Raw genomic sequence first — 21,208 nt, 5'->3', positions numbered from 1 at the left:
CACCTGAAGGACATCACAAGACCCCTGCTGGACCCCCTGCAGTTTGCCTATCGGGCAAACAGGTCGGTCGAGGATGCAGTCAACATGGGACTGAACTACATCCTGCATCACCTCGACTCCCCAGGGACCTACGCGAGGATCCTGTTTGTGGATTTCAGCTCTGCATTCAACACCATCATCCCGGACATCCTTCACCAGAAACTCACCCAGCTCACAGTGCTGGCCTCCACCTGTCAGTGGATCACCAACTTCCTGACTGACAGGAAGCAGCAAGTAAGGCTGTGAACAGCAGTAAGACTGGCGCCCCTTAGGGGTGTGTTCTCTCCCCACTTCTATTCTCCCTCTACACCAATGACTGCACCTCAGGGGACCCCTCTGTGAAACACCTGAAGTTTGCAGACAACACCACCGTCATCGATCTCATCAGGGACGGGGACGAGTCTGCCTTCAGACGGGAGGTGGAACAGCTGGCTCTCTGGTGCAGTCAGAACCATCTGGAACTGAACCCGCTCAAGACTGTGGAGATGACAGTGGACTTCAGGAGAAATCCCCCCCACTCCCCCCCTTACCATTCTGAATAGCAAAGTGGCTACCGTGGACTCCTTCAGGTTCCTGGGATCCACAATCTCACAGGACCTGAAGTGGTCCTCCCACATAGACGCAACCAGAAAAAAGGCACAGCAGAGGATGTACTTCCTGCATCAGCTGAGGAAGTTCAACCTGCCCCAGGAGCTGCTGATCATGTTCTACACCTCCATCATTCAGTCTGTTCTGTGCACCTCCATCACTGTCTGGTTTGGATCTATAACCAAAGACAGACACAGACTACAACGAATAATCATGACTGCAGAAAAGATCATTATTGTCGATCTGCCCTCCATCCAAGACTTATACCTGTCCAAGGTCAGGAAACGGGCAGGTAGCATCACTGCAGATCCCTCACACCCTGCACACAATCTGTTCAAACTCCTCCCCTCCGGCAGACGCTACAGATCACTGTACGCCAAAACAACCCACCATAAAAACAGTTTCTTCCCCCAGGTTGTCACTCTGATCAACTCTAAACAGTCATAGAGTGTCAGACCTGTTTCTGTTACTGTGAAATAACCATGGAACTAAACTAAACAACCCTGGAACAACCTGTCACTGAGAATGTTCATGGACATAATATTTTCATTTAAATGTTCACCTGCACTACTCATCAATGCACTACTGCACTATTATCTTATTATTATTATTGTATTTTTACTTCATTTCATTATTATTGTAACGGCCCTTGGGTTTGAAAGAACAAGATGCTGGAGTCTCGACTGATGCTTCTCAATGCCCCTTTATTTCGATGTTGAGCATAGCAGAGCACCGTGAAACCTACAAGACAATTCACAATGAAAGTTATTTAACTTTATAGTTTTGTACAGTGCAAACAATTCACAAACATACTTTATTTAATCATTTTAATCATGTAAAACCAGACACAAGTAATTATCAACACTCATTATTGTAACCTATAAACAAATATTCATATTTAAGAAATAAACAAAGCAAATAAATGCAACAACTTATGTACAAACAAGACAACTCAACCCGCTTCACCTGTAGTAAGGGCCGAAATAACGTACCTCATTCCGCTCACCAAGGGCGTTAAAAGGAATCCTTTATTACGTAGGGACTCGTCTGCCGACGCACCGCTTTTACAGATCACACCGTGTCTGAGCTCACTCCTTGCGTTGACAGATTGATCTGACAGCTCGCGCTGACAGCCCGATCTCCCAACACACCGCTCCTCTGGAGGACTGATCCCACTCTCTAAGTGCACTGCTGGTGCTCACAGTTCAGTGTCTCCATAGGCCATGCTGTGGCTGATCGATCGCCCTCTTCTGCTGACAGCTGCTTCTCCCACTGCTATCCATACACAGAAAACCCCGCTCACCTGGGTAAACACCCCTTTTAACCCCCCCTGGACAAGTAAGCCTGCTCCTGCTGGGTCCTAAAACCCATGCTGTTTAGGGCACCGACAAGAAATCCTGATGCCCAGTGGAGACTACAGGTAACTGCAGGGATGAGTTGTCTTAACACAGGAAAATGACAGTCCGAACATATGAGAAACAAGTCCAAACTACATCCCCTGCCAGGGGTCAGTTACAATTATTATTATTATTATTATTATTATTATTATTATTATTATTATTATTATTATTATTATTATCTTGTTATTTTATTTAGTTTGCACATATTAGTCTCACTACTCTTTATATTTATGTTTATACTTGTTTTTTTATTTTTTGTAGTTGATTGTTATTATTTAATGTATACACTATCAGAGAGAGCACAGTTCACCAAGACAAATTCCTCATGTGTATTCAATACATTACTTGGTCAATAAAGTTGATTCTGATTCTGATTCTGTCTTGTGGAAAATCCCTTGGATGGCTTTGCTGGTCTTGTGGACCATGTCGTGGCATGTCGTGAGGGGAATGTCAAAATCCTCAGACCCAACCTGATAGGATGTGGCGCTTGCAAACCAGTAAAGGAAAACCAGGACTTCAAACGCCCTCCCCCATCCATGGTTGGTGTCTCCCAGGATGAGAATGAGGTTATCTGTGGGTGGTCTGGACAACTGAAATCCTTCCTGAGGTCACCTCCCTCAAAATATCAAAATACAGGCACAGCTGCGGTACATGATCGGGTTTATCCTGCTGTATGGCCCTCACACACAAGCCTGTGAACAAAAATATTACTTGTTTTTAATTATGTATTAAACTTTTTATTGGTATGTGTACTTATGTAGTATGTATATATTTATCTATTTATTAAGTATTATATTACACAGACATAAAAATCTTTACAAAACTTTGCTATGAAATTAAAATGTGGTGATGTGACAGAGAAGAAGAGCTCTGTGTGCTACAGAGTGTAGATTTGTCCTTGGATCACTCAGTCGCCCCTCAGGGTTTCCCCTGGCGAGGACTTATCTCACTCCTGTTGGTCCTCAGCACGAATCAGGGCCATCAGCCTCCTAACATCTCTCCATATCGGTGGTGGTGGCCGTGTTGGGATTCCTCCAAAGAGCCCTGGGGATGAGGGGGCGGGAATGGCCGAGCAGGTCCTTGAGTCCACGTTTTGAACCACCCCTGTCTCTTCTGGATTGAAGCCTTTACTTTCATTAAAAAAAAAAAATTGTTTCTGGCTCGTTTCGTTCTTTTGTAATCAGCCGTTGAATAGAGCAAGTTTTACACAAATCTTCAGTTTCAGAGCAAAAAGCTGAGAAAAAAAGCCTTTTTGTAAAAAAAAAACCCTGTCAGTGACTTTAAAGTTTGCATTACATGCATTGATTAAATAAACTGTTATCCGAAAGCATTCCCGTCTTCTTACTCAGCTGTTGTGAGGAGGTGGGTTAAAAACAAGGTGAGCGATTATGATTGGCTAAGGCGACTTGCCCGCACACGTGACACACACACACACACACACACACACACACACACACACACACACACACACACACACACACACACACAGAGCAGATTGGATGAAGCAGAAGAGATGATGAGCGTGGAGCAATCTGATGAAAAGTTGTCATTTTTAAGGTGACGATACAAACACTACTTTAAATTAATTGTGGTCAAAGGCAAGAACGTGTATGTGAAGTCTTCATTATATCCAGGAGAGAAGACTTTGTTGACATCCGTTGAAAGCAACTCAAAATTAATGGAGCACCTCACAACGACACACATCTAAAAAATGTGAATTATTTGACATATAGCAACTTTTTTTTTAATAGTAATGCAAATAGTTACTTTCCTTGGTAATGAGTTACTTTTATTATGGAGTAATTTAGTTACTAACGCAGTTACTATTTTGAACAAGTAGTGAGTAACTACAACTAATTACTTTTTTAAAGTAACGTTCCCAACACTGCTGATATACCAAGCATTTTATAGATACATTTTATTTATAACAGAATGCAAAACAACTTCTGTCATGTTCATATAAGATGGTTTGGCTGCACTTGTTTCTGCTGGAGATGCTGCTGCAGCACCATCATCATCACTATCATCACCATCAGCATCTGTTGCCCCTCCCTCTTCTTCTCCATCACTCATTTGATTGTTTACCTCTGAGTGACAGCAAACACAATATATGAAACACATTACTATACATTTTAAATCATTATACTAGATTAAGATCCCCCACTAGAAGAAGCCCTGTGATGCATAAAGACCTGAATATTAACCTGGTATATATTTCTATATGTCTGCACTGATAAACAAACCTCCAGTCTCTGATGGTTGACCATACTTTGCGGTCCTGTCTTCCTCAACCCTCTGCCCCATGTTGCTGCTTGTCTCTCGCGGTGAAACAAGGTGGTCGATGAAGGACATGACCACAGGGTATTTCCCCCGTTTGGATGTTCCTGCAGCTGACCCACTACGCTTCTCCTGACTTTTTTTCCTCTCATAAACCATCAGTGAAAAAAGCTGGTGTTAGCGGCTAATGCTATCATTAGCTAATGCTATCCTCGCTCACTGCCGACTTTCAAAGATGAAAACTACAGAGAGAACCTTTACCTGCTGCTCCCACCTCCTCGCTGATTCTCCTTCACGCCAAATCCTTCCTGGTCCTGGTTAAAATAACAGGCACCTCCCGGTGGTCACACACCGCTATGATTAGCTTCTCCTCAATGGTTGAACAGGTGAAAATACTGGTTTCCGTGTTGCCTGCCTGACGTCATTGCCAACAAGGACTCTGATTGGCTTTCACGCCTGCGCGTCACGCGAAACAGCCACTGGAGTTCAATATTTTCAACTCAAGCAAACGGCAAATATCACGAAAATCGGGAGCGCGCTTGCAGCAACCATCGCTTTCCAGTCCGCGCCACCCCACTGGCGAATAATTCGCCTCCCAGCGTGTCTAAACCATTGACTTTTCATGTAATCTGTTCGCGTGTGCCGCAAAAAAAGCATTTGGTGTGAATGCAGCATTAGCCATTTGGGAATGAGCTGGTCCAGGGTTAGAACGGTCTAACTGAGGGTTAATTGTACAGTTCATATCTCCACCAAAAATCAATAAACTATCATTTAAAGAGGGCAATTTTTCAAATAGTGTATTCATAAATTTTGGTTTATCAAAGTTTGGCGCGTATACATTAACTAATAAAACAGGAACTCGAGATATAAAACCAGAGATAATCAAGTACCTGCCATCCCTGTCAGAAATGGTTTTAGTGTGAGTGAATGGGACAGATTTATCAATCAATACGGCAACCCCTCTGGCCCGAGATTGAAGCTAGAATGGAATATTTTGGCAACCCATGGACAACACAGTCTGACATGATCATTTGTCCTCATGTGGGTCTCCCGCAGAACAACAATATCAGATTTTAAACGTTTTAAATGAGAGAAGACCTTGGATCTTTTAACAGCATTTCCCAAACCTTTAATGTTCCAGCTAATAAATCCGATATTTGAGCTTGTTGTGTCAGTCATGTGTATTGAACATTAACACAGAAAGGACAATGGGATTCCAAACCCCCAACCCCAAGAGGGAGAGAGTGAGAGAGGAAAAGGAAGCAGAAAAGAAAAAACACCAACATGAACAAGTGTACCCCGAAACCCACACCCTCCCCCCAAAGCACTTACCACTACCCCATCCCCAAACGATAGGATACCAGTGCAAACTCCACAAGGAGTCAAGCCCCAAAAGGACAGACTCAAGGCTATGGACCTAAAAACCTTCTTCATACTACTCCAAACTCTAAGAGGCTCCCGCAGAAGAACTAAATGATTAAACTGTAAGGCAAATATATTTTCGAAATATATACGGATATATATTAAACAAAAGTAAGTTATATATATTCAGGATATTACGAACAAGAACATTATTTAAGTGTGCAAAATATTGTTTGAAATGTGCGTTACAGAATCACATTGTATTGAAAAAGTGACGTTTATTAATAATAATAATAATAATAATAATAATAATAATAATAATAATAATAATATAAAATAAATAATAATACAAAAATCACAGAACCACCACAAAAATAAAATAAAAAAATAATAATACAAAAATCTCAGAACCACCTTTAACAAAGTAAAATAGAATTTTTAACACGTAAACGTCATGAAGACAGACCAGGATTACTTGAGAGTTTTCAGAAACACGTTGGCTTCTCCAGGAGGTGTAAACTCTCTTGTGACGTTTCCTCTTGTGATTCGAAGACGAGCTGGATGTAGTATACCAAACCTGACGTCTGGTATTTCTCTTAACTGCCGTCAAATGTCATTGAAAGCAGCGCAAGCCTTGGCTGCTTTGGCAGTAAAATCCGGGAAAATGGAGACCACGGTGTTTTTAATCTTGATCCGCTGCTTGGCTCTGGCGCGTTGTAAAATGTCAATGCAGTCCCCATAGTACTGCATCCAAGCTATGACGGGACGGGGACGTTCACCAGGCTTAGGTCTGGGCTGAAGTGACCTGTGTGCGCGGTCAACCAGCGGGTGTTTTTCTAGGTCAAAAGCTTTCAACATAATGGAGATCATGGCTGCGGTAACAGGTCCATCTTTTTTAGGTCCTGATATTGTTGCGGCGTGATCTCGCTTTCAAATCCTCGCACTTACTTTCAAGTACAAGAACCTGGGTCGATAGGCTCTCGACTTTTGTCTGGAGCGAAGTCACGTCATCCGAGCACACAGTTAACGAGCCCTCCATAGCATGTACCGTCCCCTTGAGCTCACCAACCTCAGCTCTGATAGCTGATATGCTACCACTCAGTGCCGTCGTTACAGCTTGCAGCTCAGACTTTATTTGGGCTAAAGTATCAGTCATAGCTGTCGCCAGTTCAGTTTTAAATACTCCTACCATCTCTTCTCGGAGCCTAGAGAGCAAACCCGCTTTAAAATCTGTGGTGGCTATGTTCAGTGGGGGTCCAGATACATCGGGAAGAGGCGGCAGTGGAGCCGGAGCTGGATCACGAGGAGCCGAGGATGAGGCAGTGGTAGCAGGCCGCGACATCGTGCCTCCCGAGCTGTTCATGTTCCTAGGTTTTGGTGGCATGTTGGTTATCGGTGAAACAAAATACACTTGAAATAATCTAATTTCTTGTCATAAACACAAAGAAGTCCGTGGATAAATGAAGCTATTTCTAACTTCAGGAAATGCTGCCAAAAGGTGGAGCGTTTGTGGAAAGCCACAAAATTATATATATATATATATATATATATATATATATATATATAGAATCCATCATAAAGACATGATAATGGAGCTAAATGAAAAAAAAAAACTGCCTATTTCTCAGATCGTGTTTCATGAAATAAGAAAAAAAACCCAAAGTCTTGTTTGAAACTATTGAAAACCTTGTTCCACCCCCACCGCCCAATGTGTTGGTGCACACACAGGATGACTGTAATAATTTTTTGAAATTCTTTGTAAACAAAATTCAAAACATCAGAGCCAGTATCACTCCTCCTTTGTTAAGCCTGTGCACACAGTAGCAACTGTGTGCTCATGGTCTTCCTTCACTCCTGTCAGCCTACAGGATGTTCAGGATTTAGTGTGGATAAATGAAACCCACATCGAGCCCAGTGGACATTGTTCCCACTCCCCTGCTCTTAAATGTTTTTGATGTTGTCGGCCCTTGGATGGTAAAACTGATAAATCTCTCTTCTATCTCGCTCGGTCCCCAAATTTGTTGTAATAAATCCCATTCTTAAAAAGCCTAATTTGGATCCCGGGGAGCCTATAAACTACTGGCCCATATCTAAACTTCCGTTCATTTAAAAAATCATGGAAAAAGTGGTAGCTAAGCAGCTGACCTCATCCATGGTACAACATGATTTTTATGACAAATATCTATCTGGCTTTAGGTCAATCCACTCCACTGAAACTTCTCTTTTGAAAGTATCCAGTGACGTGATGATGACCGCTGACTCTGGTCGTTACACAGTTTCGGTTTTACAACTGTCTTTGACACTGTTGATCATCCTATACTAGTTGATCGACTTAAATCTGAGATGGGGTTTTCTGGAGCTGTTCTCCAGTGGTTTACTTCTTATATAAATGGAAGAACGTTTCATATGGCTTAAAACAATGTAATGTCTAATGTGTCTAACCTGTCATGTGGAGTAGCTCAGGGCTCTGTTCTGGGGCCTCTTCATTTTCGTATTGAGTGTAAAATTCTGGTCATTACTTTTCGTGCGCTGCATGGTCAGGCCCCGCAGTATATTACTGACTTGTTGTGCCCCTACACTTCAGGGCGCACCCTTCGGTCATCAGGCCAGGGTCTCCTCATGACCCCAAAAACGCATTTTAAAATCCGGGGTGACCAAGCGTTCCAGTCGGTGGCTCAAGACTGTGGAATAGCCTACACAAGTCCCTCCGTTATGCTATGTAATTTTCAATCATGTGATCAACTTTTCCTTTCACAACATACGCAACATGTAAACCACAGAAGTCTCAAAGATTAGAACATATTTTTTTATTGCAATTCACACAGACACAAAGCACCTTGTTTGAAGTCAAGGAATGAGCTCTCTCACAATTCAGTTACTGTCTATCCTCCCTGCAGGCTTGACTCCACAAAGCCTGGATCCCCAATCTCTGGATGCCAGCCCAATAAGCCCTGACCCAACCACGCCAGAAGCTCAGTTTCCATCCCATCTTCCCTTCTATAGCAAAGCCCAACACAGACGTTTTTCCATGGAGGTAAGGAGCTGAGCCTGAAGAGGGATAAATAGATTTGTCTGTTGCTATGGTTTTATTTATCCTCTATGGATCATTGTCGCTGGGGGCTGGAACTTGTCCAATAAAACTCAGGTCAAAAGACATAGTAAGCTTTGGACAGAGTAGGGTAGTCATATGTCTGGCATTTTGGCGGACAGTCCTGTTTTAAAGGAGGCACTTACACTAGCATTCCAGGCCAGGCCTGTGCATGTAATAATTAAAAAAAAACATTTTATTTATAATGCACTGTTTCTTAAATCTTAAAGTGCTACAGAAGAAAAGGAAATATAGCTGATAAAAACATAAAAACAAAAAAGACATGAACTAAAAGCCCTCCATAAACAGGTAAGAGTATCTGGCTTTTTTAAGAAGCATCCACAGTCTGTAGGGTCCTCAGACTTTATAGGAGGGAGTTCCAGTGGCGAGGTTCAGCTGAGCAGGAGTCTTGATCTCCCATAGTCCAGAGTTTGGTTCTGGGGATATGGAGGATAGTACTGGATTAGGAGCGGAGACTACAGTTTGATGGGCGCTGTGTGAGAAGTTATTTGCGGTAGAGTGGAGCGTTGCCATGAATATATTAGTGTATGAGGAGGATAGTTTAATATAAAATCTTGGAGGAGATGGGGAGCAAGTGAAGGTATTTTAGGATGGGAGTGATGTGATAGTGTTTTACTTTCATCAGCATCCTGACAGTGCTGCTCTGAAACTCTTGAAATTTTTAAAGGCTCTTGCCAGGAATCCCGAGCAAACATGTCGGTGGTGTGTAACTCTTTGGTGTAAATCAGACGTTAAAACAATGCAATGGGAGCATCTACAGAAAGTTTTATCACAATTACATCATTGATTGGATCGGCGAATAAAGACTTTATGGCCTGTTGTGGCGGTTTTGGATTAAATGAGTCAAGTTTTAGGGTTACTGGTCAGATGCGGACACAGGGTTTATTTGGTTAATGTGTTTTGGAAGCAGATCGGTCTGGGATTCAGAGGTTTCAGTGTGTGTGTCTCAATTAATTGAGAGATTCTGTAATCACATATCATGGCCGATCACAATAATTGCATAAAATGCCAAAAATATTGGCCAATCCAATATAGCCTGGTTGTTAAATGTTAGGTGAGGGTCCATTCTCACACCGAGGTTAATTAGAGTGGAGGAGATAATAATGTCCTGTTATGAGAAGGCGGTAATGGAGGATGACTTGACCTGATGCAGAGTGCTTACTCGTATAGCTTCGGTTTTGGACACATTGTTTGACACCTTCAATGACATTCATTAATGAATCCTTTTGTGTGGCTTGTGTGAGTGTAACTTTGATGTAGCAGAGCAGGAACAGGAAGGAGAGACAAAGTAAGAAATGGAAAGGGTGTTGATTATATTTAAGTGAGAGTGAGATGTGAAGTTGTAGTTGTGCATATTGTGTTGTGTATTCAAGCCATTCTGGTGACAGGCGTGAAGCTTAGGTATAATTGTGATGGCTGTGGACAGAGGGAAGGAGTGAGTGATAATACCTAGAATAGGTATTTGGGATCAACGTGTCTAAGGTTAAGCCCAGTACGAGTTTTATTCCACAGCCCAAGGCATGCCAGTGCATCGTAGACTAATGTATGTGCAAAACCCGCTACTGTAAACCCAAGCACTGCCCCATGCCCAAAGATGCAGCCAGGCCAGCAGAGTAAGTGGGGGCCAGGCAGCCAGGGAGCATTTTTTAAGAACTTTGTTGGTTTTTGTTTTTGCCATTAAATTGGATTTGATTTTGCTACAAGTCAATCCTCCTCTCTCTGCAATTCCAAACACCTCATGGCACAAAGGGCTTTTGGTAGAGGCCTTTTTTAAAGGAGTTGGGGGCAACTCTTTGCAAATTACAATAAATTAGGTATGAAGTAGGCAAATCAAAGGATTGGAACATTGCTCTAAATTAAGTATTTGGTATACTTATACAGTATTGTAAAACGTGTTTTGTCACTTTCCCCAAAGAAAAAAAAGACAACTTTTTAAAGCTTCAATGAATAAATTACTGTTTCTTTTATAGAAACAGTAAAAGATAACCACACAAAAAAAAAAAAAAACCCATCAAGTTCAATCATTGCTTTGATTAAAGGCACACGCTGACTTTTTGACTTAAAGAGTTGACCCATATGAGTTATTTTAAATCAGTCCTCAGGCCAATACAGTATACAGCGCTTGACAGTATCAATACTCTGAGCTGGGCTTCCCTCTTGAAATACCGCCCATTTAAGTTTGGCGAGACGGACCGTCTTTGGCCAGGTCATGTTACCTGGAGAATGCCTGGAAAACACATCACTTTACGGCAGTCACGTGACAACAGGCTCGGATATACTCATTGGGCTAAGGCTTTTACTAGTATTTTTTCTGCCTGTTTGATTCCTGGTCATGGCTGAGGCAATCAAAAAGTTTAAAACTGCTTCTGAGGAGGCTAAAAAGATGCCGCCAAGACCCGGCCTCCTCCGCCGACCCGTCTTCCGCCCGGTGCCGGACATCGCTGCAGGAACCCCGGCGAAAGGGAGCCGATGGCGGTGGCGAGGCCAGGGAGTAGGGGGGAGCGCCACTGACACGGCCTTTGGCGGCGGGGAGAGGAGGGACACGGCGCGAGCCCAGCCCCGCTTCACACCCCAGCCTGACCGACCCGGCCCTTAGAGCCAATCCATATCCCAAAGTTAGAGGTCAACTACTGTCTGCATACACAATCAAAAGACAAGGGAGGCCAGTGCGACAGTGCTGCGGCGCTTGTGGCCAATAGGGGCGCTTAACTTAAAAATTACAGGTCTAGCGCCCCTAGTGGCCAAAAGTAACACAGTGTGCCTTTAAAAAACTAGATTCTTTTTAAATGTGTGAAAATTAGTCACTAGCTTATCCAGGTCTACAAATGGCCATGGAGAAACTGATGAACTGTCATAATAGGCAATAACACAGGAAGGTCCTGGGTTCACTCCTCAGTTGAACTTAGCCTTGTGACAGGAAAAGGGCTTCAAGGGCTAATTTTCTTTACATTGCCAATGTTTGCTAGCTGACTTTTTTCTTTTGTCAACGCTTCCAGGATGTCAGTAAGCGTATGTCTCTCCCCATGGATATCCACCTGCCTTCAGAGTTTCTCAAAAAGCTGCAGCAGGAAAGCGAAAACTTACCTCTCTGCCAACCTCCCAGTCGCATTTCTCGACGTGCCTCTCTGGTATCTCTTTGCAAATTAATCCATCTGTTGCATGTATCTATCTTGGTGTTAATGTTTATTTGCCAGTTTTTTTTTTTTCAAATGCCGATCATAACTGATAACAACCATACTAAAGGACAATGGACAATTAATATGTTTTTTTTTTACTTTGCTGCAGTCTGACATTGGATTTGGAAAACTGGAAACCTATGTCAAACTCGGCAAACTTGGAGAGGTAAGTCACTAACAGCTGCTAAATATTTCATATTAAATACTTCTCTTTGGGTCAAAGAAAGAATGGTATTAAATTATAAAAACTACGCAAATGTACGCAACAACCACACCCACCATTCCATCAAAGAGCAACACCAACACAACCACTCACCACTCACACTCAAATACCAAATGCAACTGAAGCAACTAAATTACATTCAAAATCAATGTAAATGACTAGACCTCAAGCGACAAGACTTGCATGATTCCGGCAACTAGGTGCTGCGTGACCTAATCGCTCAAAGTTGAAAATTTTGAATTTTTCATTTACCCCGGCAGTCACTGTCTGCAGATCTGAAGCAGCAGCCCCTCCCGCCCGCTATAGAGAGACGGATGCAGCGGAAGGGCTGTAAACTTCCTCAACTTACCAGGGTAAAATTAAAGCAGTTGAACCCCTTGAATAAACCTACATTCTGAGTGAACTCATAAACGTAAACGTTTCTCATTCTTTAATTTACAGTGAGTGCTAAACATTTCAAGCTGCATTTTGGATTTATTTTGGTCCATAATACAGCTTTCTAAACTGATGTTACAGAAATGAATAATAATAATAATAATAATAATAATAATAATAATAATAATAATAATAATAATAATAAAAACAGTTAGATTGGTACATTTGTTTTCATTCATTATTTGTGAAGCGAAACTCGAGACGTTTCTTTTTTTTTTTTTTTTTTGCTGCCCCTCCTGGGAAGAATCTCAAACTCCGCCTATAGCTTTACCCCAGATTATGTCTCTGTAATTAATACTCATGAAAAGCAAAGATGTGCATTAATTATAAGAAAGATATACTGTATGTGGAAGTCATACAAATAGTTTAAAATCAGATTATTTTTCCTAAAGCGTAATTGAGTACGGACTCCAGGCTGATGGGGTGTAGCCAGTTTCTATGTCTATGCCACCGACCAAGTGCAAAAAAAGAAAGAGCTGCCAGTGGAGACGGCCCAGTAACAGCGATAGCAGCATACATGATCTGCAATCACGGGCCATGTGTTGAGGGCCATGAATCAAAACCTGCCCAGTTTAATATAGAATATACCTTATACTTTATTGTCACATATGTAAAGCTACACAGCAAATCCAGCATGCCCAAATTAACACTGTCAGATTTGTTTTCAACACTTTTAAAGTGTCTATATGGGTCCACATCAGAGAGTGTAATTTTAACTCTTTTTGGAAAGTTGGTACCTTAACTCTAATTAAGTGTCAAATACTAAATCTGTCTGGAGTTAATAATTTAACACTTAGTAACACTAACTCAGTGTTTGAGTCTAAATATTAACTCTCCAAGAGTTTTTTTCTTTTAACTACATAAGAGTTATTTGTAAATAATACTAAAAAAGGTATACATTTAGTTTTTAACTTTTAGAATTTCCTTGGGAAATAAACATTCAAGAGGCAATGATTTTCTGAAATACATTTATTTCAAAACATTCATCACTATTAGAAAACAATTTCTAAAACATGTAACAATGTGGAACAATGTACATGCTCTCACTTTCATTAGAATATTGCTTATATGTCATATGTGAGCTGGTAAAAGCAAATAACAGCATTTTCATTTTTTTTTTTATTTCAATACATTATGCAGTGTTCATCAGGATAAGTACACCCTCTGTGAAGAGTTGAGACTGAAAGCTGAATTTCTCCATAACTGAAAGAAATTAAGATAATTAAAATGCCAAACTATTAAAAACACCAATTCAAGTTGTTCACTCATAGGTAATTAGTCTATACCAATTTAAATAGCACATAAATACAAACCTCTTGAAGAAACTGGAGGAAATGGAAGCATTCATCACTTTGTGGAACTTTAACATACTTCTGCACTCACCCATATTCCACCTTTGCAAGCATCTCCTGCATACAGATTAAACCAGAAGTTGTGTAAGCCGAATCATTTTACAAGAAGACAATTGTAGATACTATTGTCTATCTTTAAAGGCTTAAAAATCACAAAGTGCTTTACAATAACAGAGAACAGAACTTGTTTGTTAAAATTGTGCTCTCTTAATGAACGCACACAGACAATAGTTAGTGCCGATATAAATACAAAACATCAACCTTTTTTATTTTTACCTAAACTGTGTGCACAAAGCTCTGAATGGATCTAAATGTTAACGTAGAACCCAATCAGAACATCTGTCTTCAAGTCGTGGCATAACTGTATGTCAACCTTTCACGATCTGAAAATTGCTTTAGGTGTACAGTAGTCCCTCGCTGTTTCACTGATTTTTTTACAGTGCAAATGTGGATGCATTTTTTTTTTACAGTTTATGAATGCGCATTGTGTTCTGCATCCTGATTGGCTAATGCTGCATTCACCCACCAGCGACACATCCAACTCGCTTCACTGTCTGCTCTAGTGAGGAGCTGTGCTCGTTTTTCTCCTCTCATAAACCACCAGTGAAAAAAGCCGGTGTGATTAGCAGCTAATGCTATGCTAGCTCAGTGCTACAGAGAGAACTTTTACCTGCTACTACCACCTCCTCGCTGATTCTCCTCCACACCTAATCCTTCTTAGTCCGGTCCCGGTTATAAAGGGTGTGTCATACAGCTCCAGGAGGTCACACACATCTTCTACTCCATGGTTGAATGGGTGAACAGACCGGTGTACGTGTTGTTGTCATCGTCAACAAAGACTGATTGCGTTCTGCATAATGTCTGATCGCTAGCAGTGTGTCTCTGAAGTGCTGTATGTTTAAAAACAGGTTTATGTTTTAAAATCTAGATGTTTTGAACTGTGAGAGTGTTTAAACAAGAGAGAAATGTGGTTTACAGCCTTGAAAAATAGTAAAAAAATAAAGCTGACAACTTTGCGGATTTCGCCTATTGTGGGTTATTTTTAGAACGTAACCCCCAAGATAAACGAGGGACTACTGTATTTAAGTTAGCCAAATATTTGAATGTTCTCCTGCACGGTTTTTTAAAACTGTAGTTATGCCCGCAAACAGTGAATTTCGGTGTGCTAAACCAGATTTTTATGCCATATCACGAAGCAATGTGGCTAATGCCTATCACACAGGTTGGTCTCAGCCGAAAATAATAATAATAATGACAAATAAAAACTCAAATTAAAATGACTTACCAAGCGTGGCAAACACCTCAGTCATGTGGAAAGCAAATTGTTCTGAGTGTTCGCTTCGGTCGCTTTGGTGAGAACCTGTGATGCTAGGGGCGGGGTCAGTAAATTTACTCTTTTAGTGTTATAGCCACTTTAGAGTTAAAAAATCAAGAGTTATTGTTTCCATTGTAACACCTCCAGATTTGATATAGAAACACTCTGTTTTAACACTCGATTTTAACTACTGATATTATACATCCTAGAGTTACATAAAAATAATGTGACTCTATTAGAGTAAAATTAACTCTGTTTTTGTACAAAGTCTACCAACACCAAAAATTTAGCACTTTTGAATTTGCTGTGTACGTACACAAAATTTGTTCTCTGCATTTAACCCCTCCCCGAGGAGCAGTGGGCACCCACTTTGTTGCACCCAGAGAGCAGTTACAATCAATGAATTTTTAGTACCTGTTATATCGCCTCGTATTGCCTATATGGGATGATCTGACGTGTTTGTGACCCAATTTGACACAGTGGTTGGATAAAACTATTATCTTGAATGGACAATTCCTGTAATCAGTAGTGGTGAGAATGACAAGAAAGCGATGTAGCAGCTCCGTTGAGTATTTGAAACAGCTGACTGACTATGCTGCTGATGTGATATACACACACTGTGGAGCAGCATTTGTCTGACACGCAATCACAATAGCCGCTTAAATAGCCATGTGTTTTACTGTAATGTGCAGTTTTTTTTTGCTGAAAACAATAACAAGAGTGTGTGGATAGCAAAAGAAAAGTGTTATGTAATCAGCTGTGGTGTGAAGTCAGCGTCTGCAGACACGGCCACTCGTGCATGAAGGCCCCATAAATTGACCTCTTTTAGAGGGCTAAAACTCCGGAAAACAGGTGAGTTGGGGAAAATAAACGTCAAATACTATGTTGTTGGTGTTCTTAGAACAAATCGAGAAAAATATCTTAATACTGGACCTTAAAGCTAAGTTTTAATATTAAATCGAAGTGTTACGGCAGAATTTACGGTTGACCTCATTTAGTGACATGATTCATTGCTCTGGTTGAATGATGGAATCCAGGAGAAGCATTGATGATTTTATATAAAAAGTTTATTCTATTGCTAAGTAAAAAGGTACAAGATGGAACAAAGTGAAACAAAATTAGCGTCCGTCCAGGCGGACGTCCGAAGGAAGTGCCGCGCCCCGCTCCAACAGTTTCAAAGCTTAAGCTTTTTATACAGATAAGAAAAGGTCCCAACAGTGAGAGACAAAAGGGAGGGAGTCAGATGCCCATAGTGGAAATGTTGGAGGATGATGAAGATGTTATGAGAAGGTTTGGCTCCAGTCTTTATCTGTCTTGATAAGTGTGTACGTCAGTGTATGTCTGCATGTGAGCAGAGATTCTGGCCTTGGCAGAGACTGTGCTGCACTGAGTACGCTCTGTACTGTTTAATCATGATTCAGCTGTTCAAAAGTGTAATGAGTAATGGAGTCGTCATGTATTAAAACATGACAAATTGTACACATGAACATACATTTGAGGATATGATGATGAATATAAAAATGACCATAACATTCCCCACTTTTGGTCGCATCAACGACCAAATCAAGAAACAAAATTATTATATTCCACCTTTGCTGTCTGTCAGGGTTAACCATTAGCATCGTTATTGTCATACATTGGATATATTCTTCTTTTGTGAGGCACGGATATAGATATATCAAGAAAAATGTGGAAATAAACCTTAAAAAAAACTTCATCATTATTATCAATGGCATGAATCATCAAAAATCATCCTTTATTACATCTAGATAAGCAAAAATCATCATTTGCATCAAGGACATCACTCGTCTTCATCGGCTGAGTTCAGTGGTAACTGGGGTAACCAATAGCCATGGTTAGAATCACCGCACTTGATTGGCGGCATCATGAGTGAAGAACCTTGAGTATTTTCCTCAATCGTAGCAGAAGGGTTTATGACTGTATTCCTGCAGCTAGGTGTGAGGTTGTCCTCCCTCAACCTAGCTATGAGCATTTGGTGTGGCTTATAAACAAAGCTAGGCCCTTGTTCTAGAGCGTTTTCTTGTGTGTGTCTCAGTGGCCTTGTCGGTTCCCCCTTCATTGTTCGGTCAGCCTCCGTCTCAGCATCAGCTGGTGTCGGCAATCATCTTGGATCCATGTTGCCTGCTCCGCGACCTTCACTGCCGTGTGGGTCGTTCGTTTCCGGTCGGCGTTGTAGATGATTGGTTGTTGTCTGAGGAAGGGTAGTCTCCACACACCTGGCAACCTCTCTTGGGATCGGAAGGTACCTGAACAGAAGAGGGGGAAAAACACCGAAACAGAACTCTTGGGATTGGCTGGTACCTGAACACAGGCGCGATCCCACTACTGAGGCTTTAGCTGGTACCTGGTACCTGGTACCTGGTACCTGGTAGGCTTTAGCTGGTACCTGGACAGAAAAAAGGGGGGGGGAAAAAAACAAAACAGAACAAAACAAAACAAAATAAAATAAAACGAAATGAAATAAAATAAAATGAAATAAAATAAAATAAAATAAAATAAAATAAAATAAAATAAAATAAAATAAAATAAAATAAAATAAAATAAAATAGAATAAAATAGAATAGAATAGAATAGAATAGAATAGAATAGAAGTTTAGGGGTGTTAGGTTTAGTTAACTAACTAAATGAATAGTTAGTATGGCCAGGAAGGCAGAGACAGGTCAGAGGTCAGGATCTGAGAGCTTTTCAGATCCTAAAAGGTGCTGCTGCACAATCACACAATGGTTAGGTGTGGGTTAGTGAGCTTTTAGCCATGCTAGCTCAATGTTATCTGTAGCATTCGCACGCGAGTGGGAAAATATGAGGCTGAAAGAAAAGCAGGAAGTATTAATTCGATTTTCTTTTCCTGGAGTAAGAAGAAGCATAGCTGGAGTTGCAGTGATTATCTGTGGTACATCTACTTACCTGGTGAGAAGCAACAATTTGAGAACCACTGTTTACAAGGACATGCAAGTCGGACGGAGAAGGACATGCAAGTCAGACGGAGAAGTGTGGAGTGTGATTACATGTCTTCTCAAGATGAATACATACAATTGGGAGACATGGAGATGTGAGAAAGCTAAATGAGTTTAACCAAATAAATAAATAATGTTATTTATTTATTTAAATTGTTTGTTTCATTTTTCGTTGCTATCTCTTATTTGTGAAGGAGAAATCTTATTCTATCCTTTATTTATTCTGAATAATGTTAACACTCCACACCTATTCACATAGCCTAATTCTTTTATAGAGCTGAATTTGTCAGTTCATTTATTTCATTCATTTCCCTCATAATTATTATTTGAGATGTAATTTACTTAATTTTGAAGGTCAATTGGTGGCAAAAGTGTCTCCTATTCTGTGTCTGAACCAGAGTTCAGCGAGATTATTGGCCCTTTAAGGTTAGACAGAATTAAAGTTAAGTTGAGTCGAACAATCATATTGTCTTTTGCTCTCTGTATTTATCCCATTCGTAGGGGTGACGAGCCCCAGCACGGTTTGGAGAGCTTCCTTAAATGCTTGGAAGTTACTTAACTTTAAACTATCTCTTATTTCAATCAATTATCAAGAATTTTAGGAGGACCCTTTTTAAATCTCAGGCGACCCAGATTGGGCCACCAACCCAATGTTGAGAACCCTTAATTTTTCCCTTAAAAGTGTCTAAACCCAGTGAAGGTGTTTTATGGTCTTGCACGCTAAGTGCTGTTGGAACAAGAAGAAAATGGTTGGAGGGTTTTGGGGTATATTTTCCTATGATAAAATATAAATCAAAAATCAGAGGGATGTTGGTCCCTCCCTTCCCTTTTTTTACATAAGAATACATTTGGATTCTTAAAACCATATGATAAATATCATTGGAAAATCACTTATCTGATCATTTTGGATGTGTCTCCGTTTTCCTCTCTCTTGTGTCCGCCTGCCTTTGTGCCCTCCAACCTCCTCGACCTCCTTCTCCTCAGCCATAAAGGTCAAAGCCAGGGTCAACTGTACGCTCCTTTTGGAAATTTGAAGATCTGTCCCCACTTTTGCAGTTGGATTGGAAGTCGCTGTAGTCTCTGGAATAGATATTATGTTAGAACATCCACAATATGTCATAATGTCACGTGTCTATTTCAATCTATTTCCCCTTTGTTTCCCAGTTACAGTTATGGACAATACTTCCCTTTAATTCTCATCCTTCATCATAAGAAGCAGTGACCAGGCATGGCGGCGAAGAGGAAGGATCGGAGTCGAGAAGGCGGTGGCATTCTGTTAGGAAACACTCAGAAACAGAAAGAGAGGAAACCATTAAGACTTAACTGGATAATTTAAAATATCTCTTTTCTTTAGTTGGATCTGATTCGTCTCCTTACAGCGACCTGTATTTTGGAAAAAGCTACATAATAACAACAACTAAGACGAAGACGTAGACAAGTGCACACCACAACGAGTATACACATATAACAACAAAAAACATGGACACTGAACATAAATAGTAAGGTCAGTCAAGGTCAAAGCCAGTCATTCCACTGAAAGTGGTATCATATATAAAAACGTCGTTTGGTGTTTTTAAACACCCAGAAAAAAAACCTTTAAAACCTGGTAACTTTTTAGAAGGCCCAAGGCCTAAAACCTTAATTTTTAACAAGCAGCAGTGTTTTCTGAACACCCCACTACATAATTGGCAAAAACAGGGAGAAGATCAAGTGCATCAGAACCCAGGAGGAAAAGAAGGTGAAACAGAGGAACATGTGTAGTCAAACAGCCATTCATCGGTCAATCACTCAATGACACGTCCACGGCACATTCGCACTCACAACACGGTTCTCTCAGGCATACGTAACGTGTCATCATTCAGTCATTCATGCACCGCACACGTTCATGCCTCAATTTTCACGTCCATGCATTCACAAGGTTTTGCTGCATAGTGTCTAAGTGGAATATAGGTCTCATCTAACCCACCAGCGGTGATAGCCAGTCCACCTCTCTCTCGGGGGTCAATGAGCTCTTATTGCCCCCCCATGCTTGGCAACCTTTTAGTGTTAATTAATTGCTTTTTACTGGTATCATCTGATTACTAAGAGGTACGCTCCTTTTTACTTCCGCCTTTGCGGAGTCTACACTTAGATTATTGCCCCTGGTAGTACTGACAGTCTGCTCATCTGCTGATCAGGCAGGAATCGCATGGCCATGCCTAACAACAAACTCAACCCCGGTACCGAACCTGGGGGAAACTCTCAACAGCTGCAAATTCCAGAAACTTAAAACAAATATCTGAATTAGCCGGAGACCCTCTCAACCTTGCCTTATGAAAATATAAAGTAGGGAGAATTTCCAGGGGAACCTTCCAACTTCTGACTTTGAGAAAAATATAAAGTTGGGAGGAGTATGGGGGAAGGGTAACCTCTCGACCTGTGTCTTTATGCAAATATAAAGCTAGGGAGAATTTCAAGGGGAACCTTCCAACTTCTGACTTTAAGAAAAATATAAAGTTGGGAGGAGTATGGGGGAAGGGTAACCTCTCGACCTGTGTCTTTATGCAAATATAAAGCTAGGGAGAATTTCAAACTCGACCACTCGTTACTCCGGAGATTAAAAAAACCCTCCGAATTAAGCAGGAGAATTATAAACCAACGCAGACTGTCAGGACTTTCTTTTGGGCACTTCTTAAGATTGAACGGAGCACGCAACCTCTAATAACCCTCACTCTAAGGGAACGTAGAAATTTGTTCAGAACGGTCTTCGGTTACCAAGCATGTATCAAATCAGGTGGACCACTATCCCCCGAAGAGCGCTTTCCCTAGCAAGGTTTATCCTTTTTCTGCACATTAAACCAGGACTTCTTGTTTGAAAAGTAATTGCCTATGTACTCATAGCAACTATTGGGACATTTTTTTTTTTTTTTTTTTTCTCAGGAAAAATTTGGTACCCCCCCCTGCTGTCGAGTGGCTTT

The 21,208-nt window shown here is 41.0% G+C and overlaps 1 protein-coding gene across 1 annotated transcript in view; it reads left to right on the top strand.

Moving 5' to 3' along the window:
• cdk18 (cyclin dependent kinase 18) overlaps positions 1 to 21,208 on the top strand; it is a 140,250-nt gene that overhangs the window by 48,340 nt on the left and 70,702 nt on the right. The window contains exons 3-5 of the mRNA XM_028446758.1: positions 8,564 to 8,700; positions 11,772 to 11,903; positions 12,061 to 12,117. Of these exons, the coding sequence (XP_028302559.1) occupies positions 8,564 to 8,700; positions 11,772 to 11,903; positions 12,061 to 12,117 (326 nt within the window). The remainder of the gene's footprint in view (positions 1 to 8,563; positions 8,701 to 11,771; positions 11,904 to 12,060; positions 12,118 to 21,208) is intronic.

This window comes from Gouania willdenowi, chromosome 5, assembly GCF_900634775.1.
Source record: "Gouania willdenowi chromosome 5, fGouWil2.1, whole genome shotgun sequence".
Taxonomy (NCBI): Eukaryota; Metazoa; Chordata; class Actinopteri; order Blenniiformes; family Gobiesocidae; genus Gouania; species Gouania willdenowi.
The sequence above is the reverse complement of the archived record's forward strand: the minus strand, read 5'-3'. Positions and strand labels throughout refer to the sequence as shown.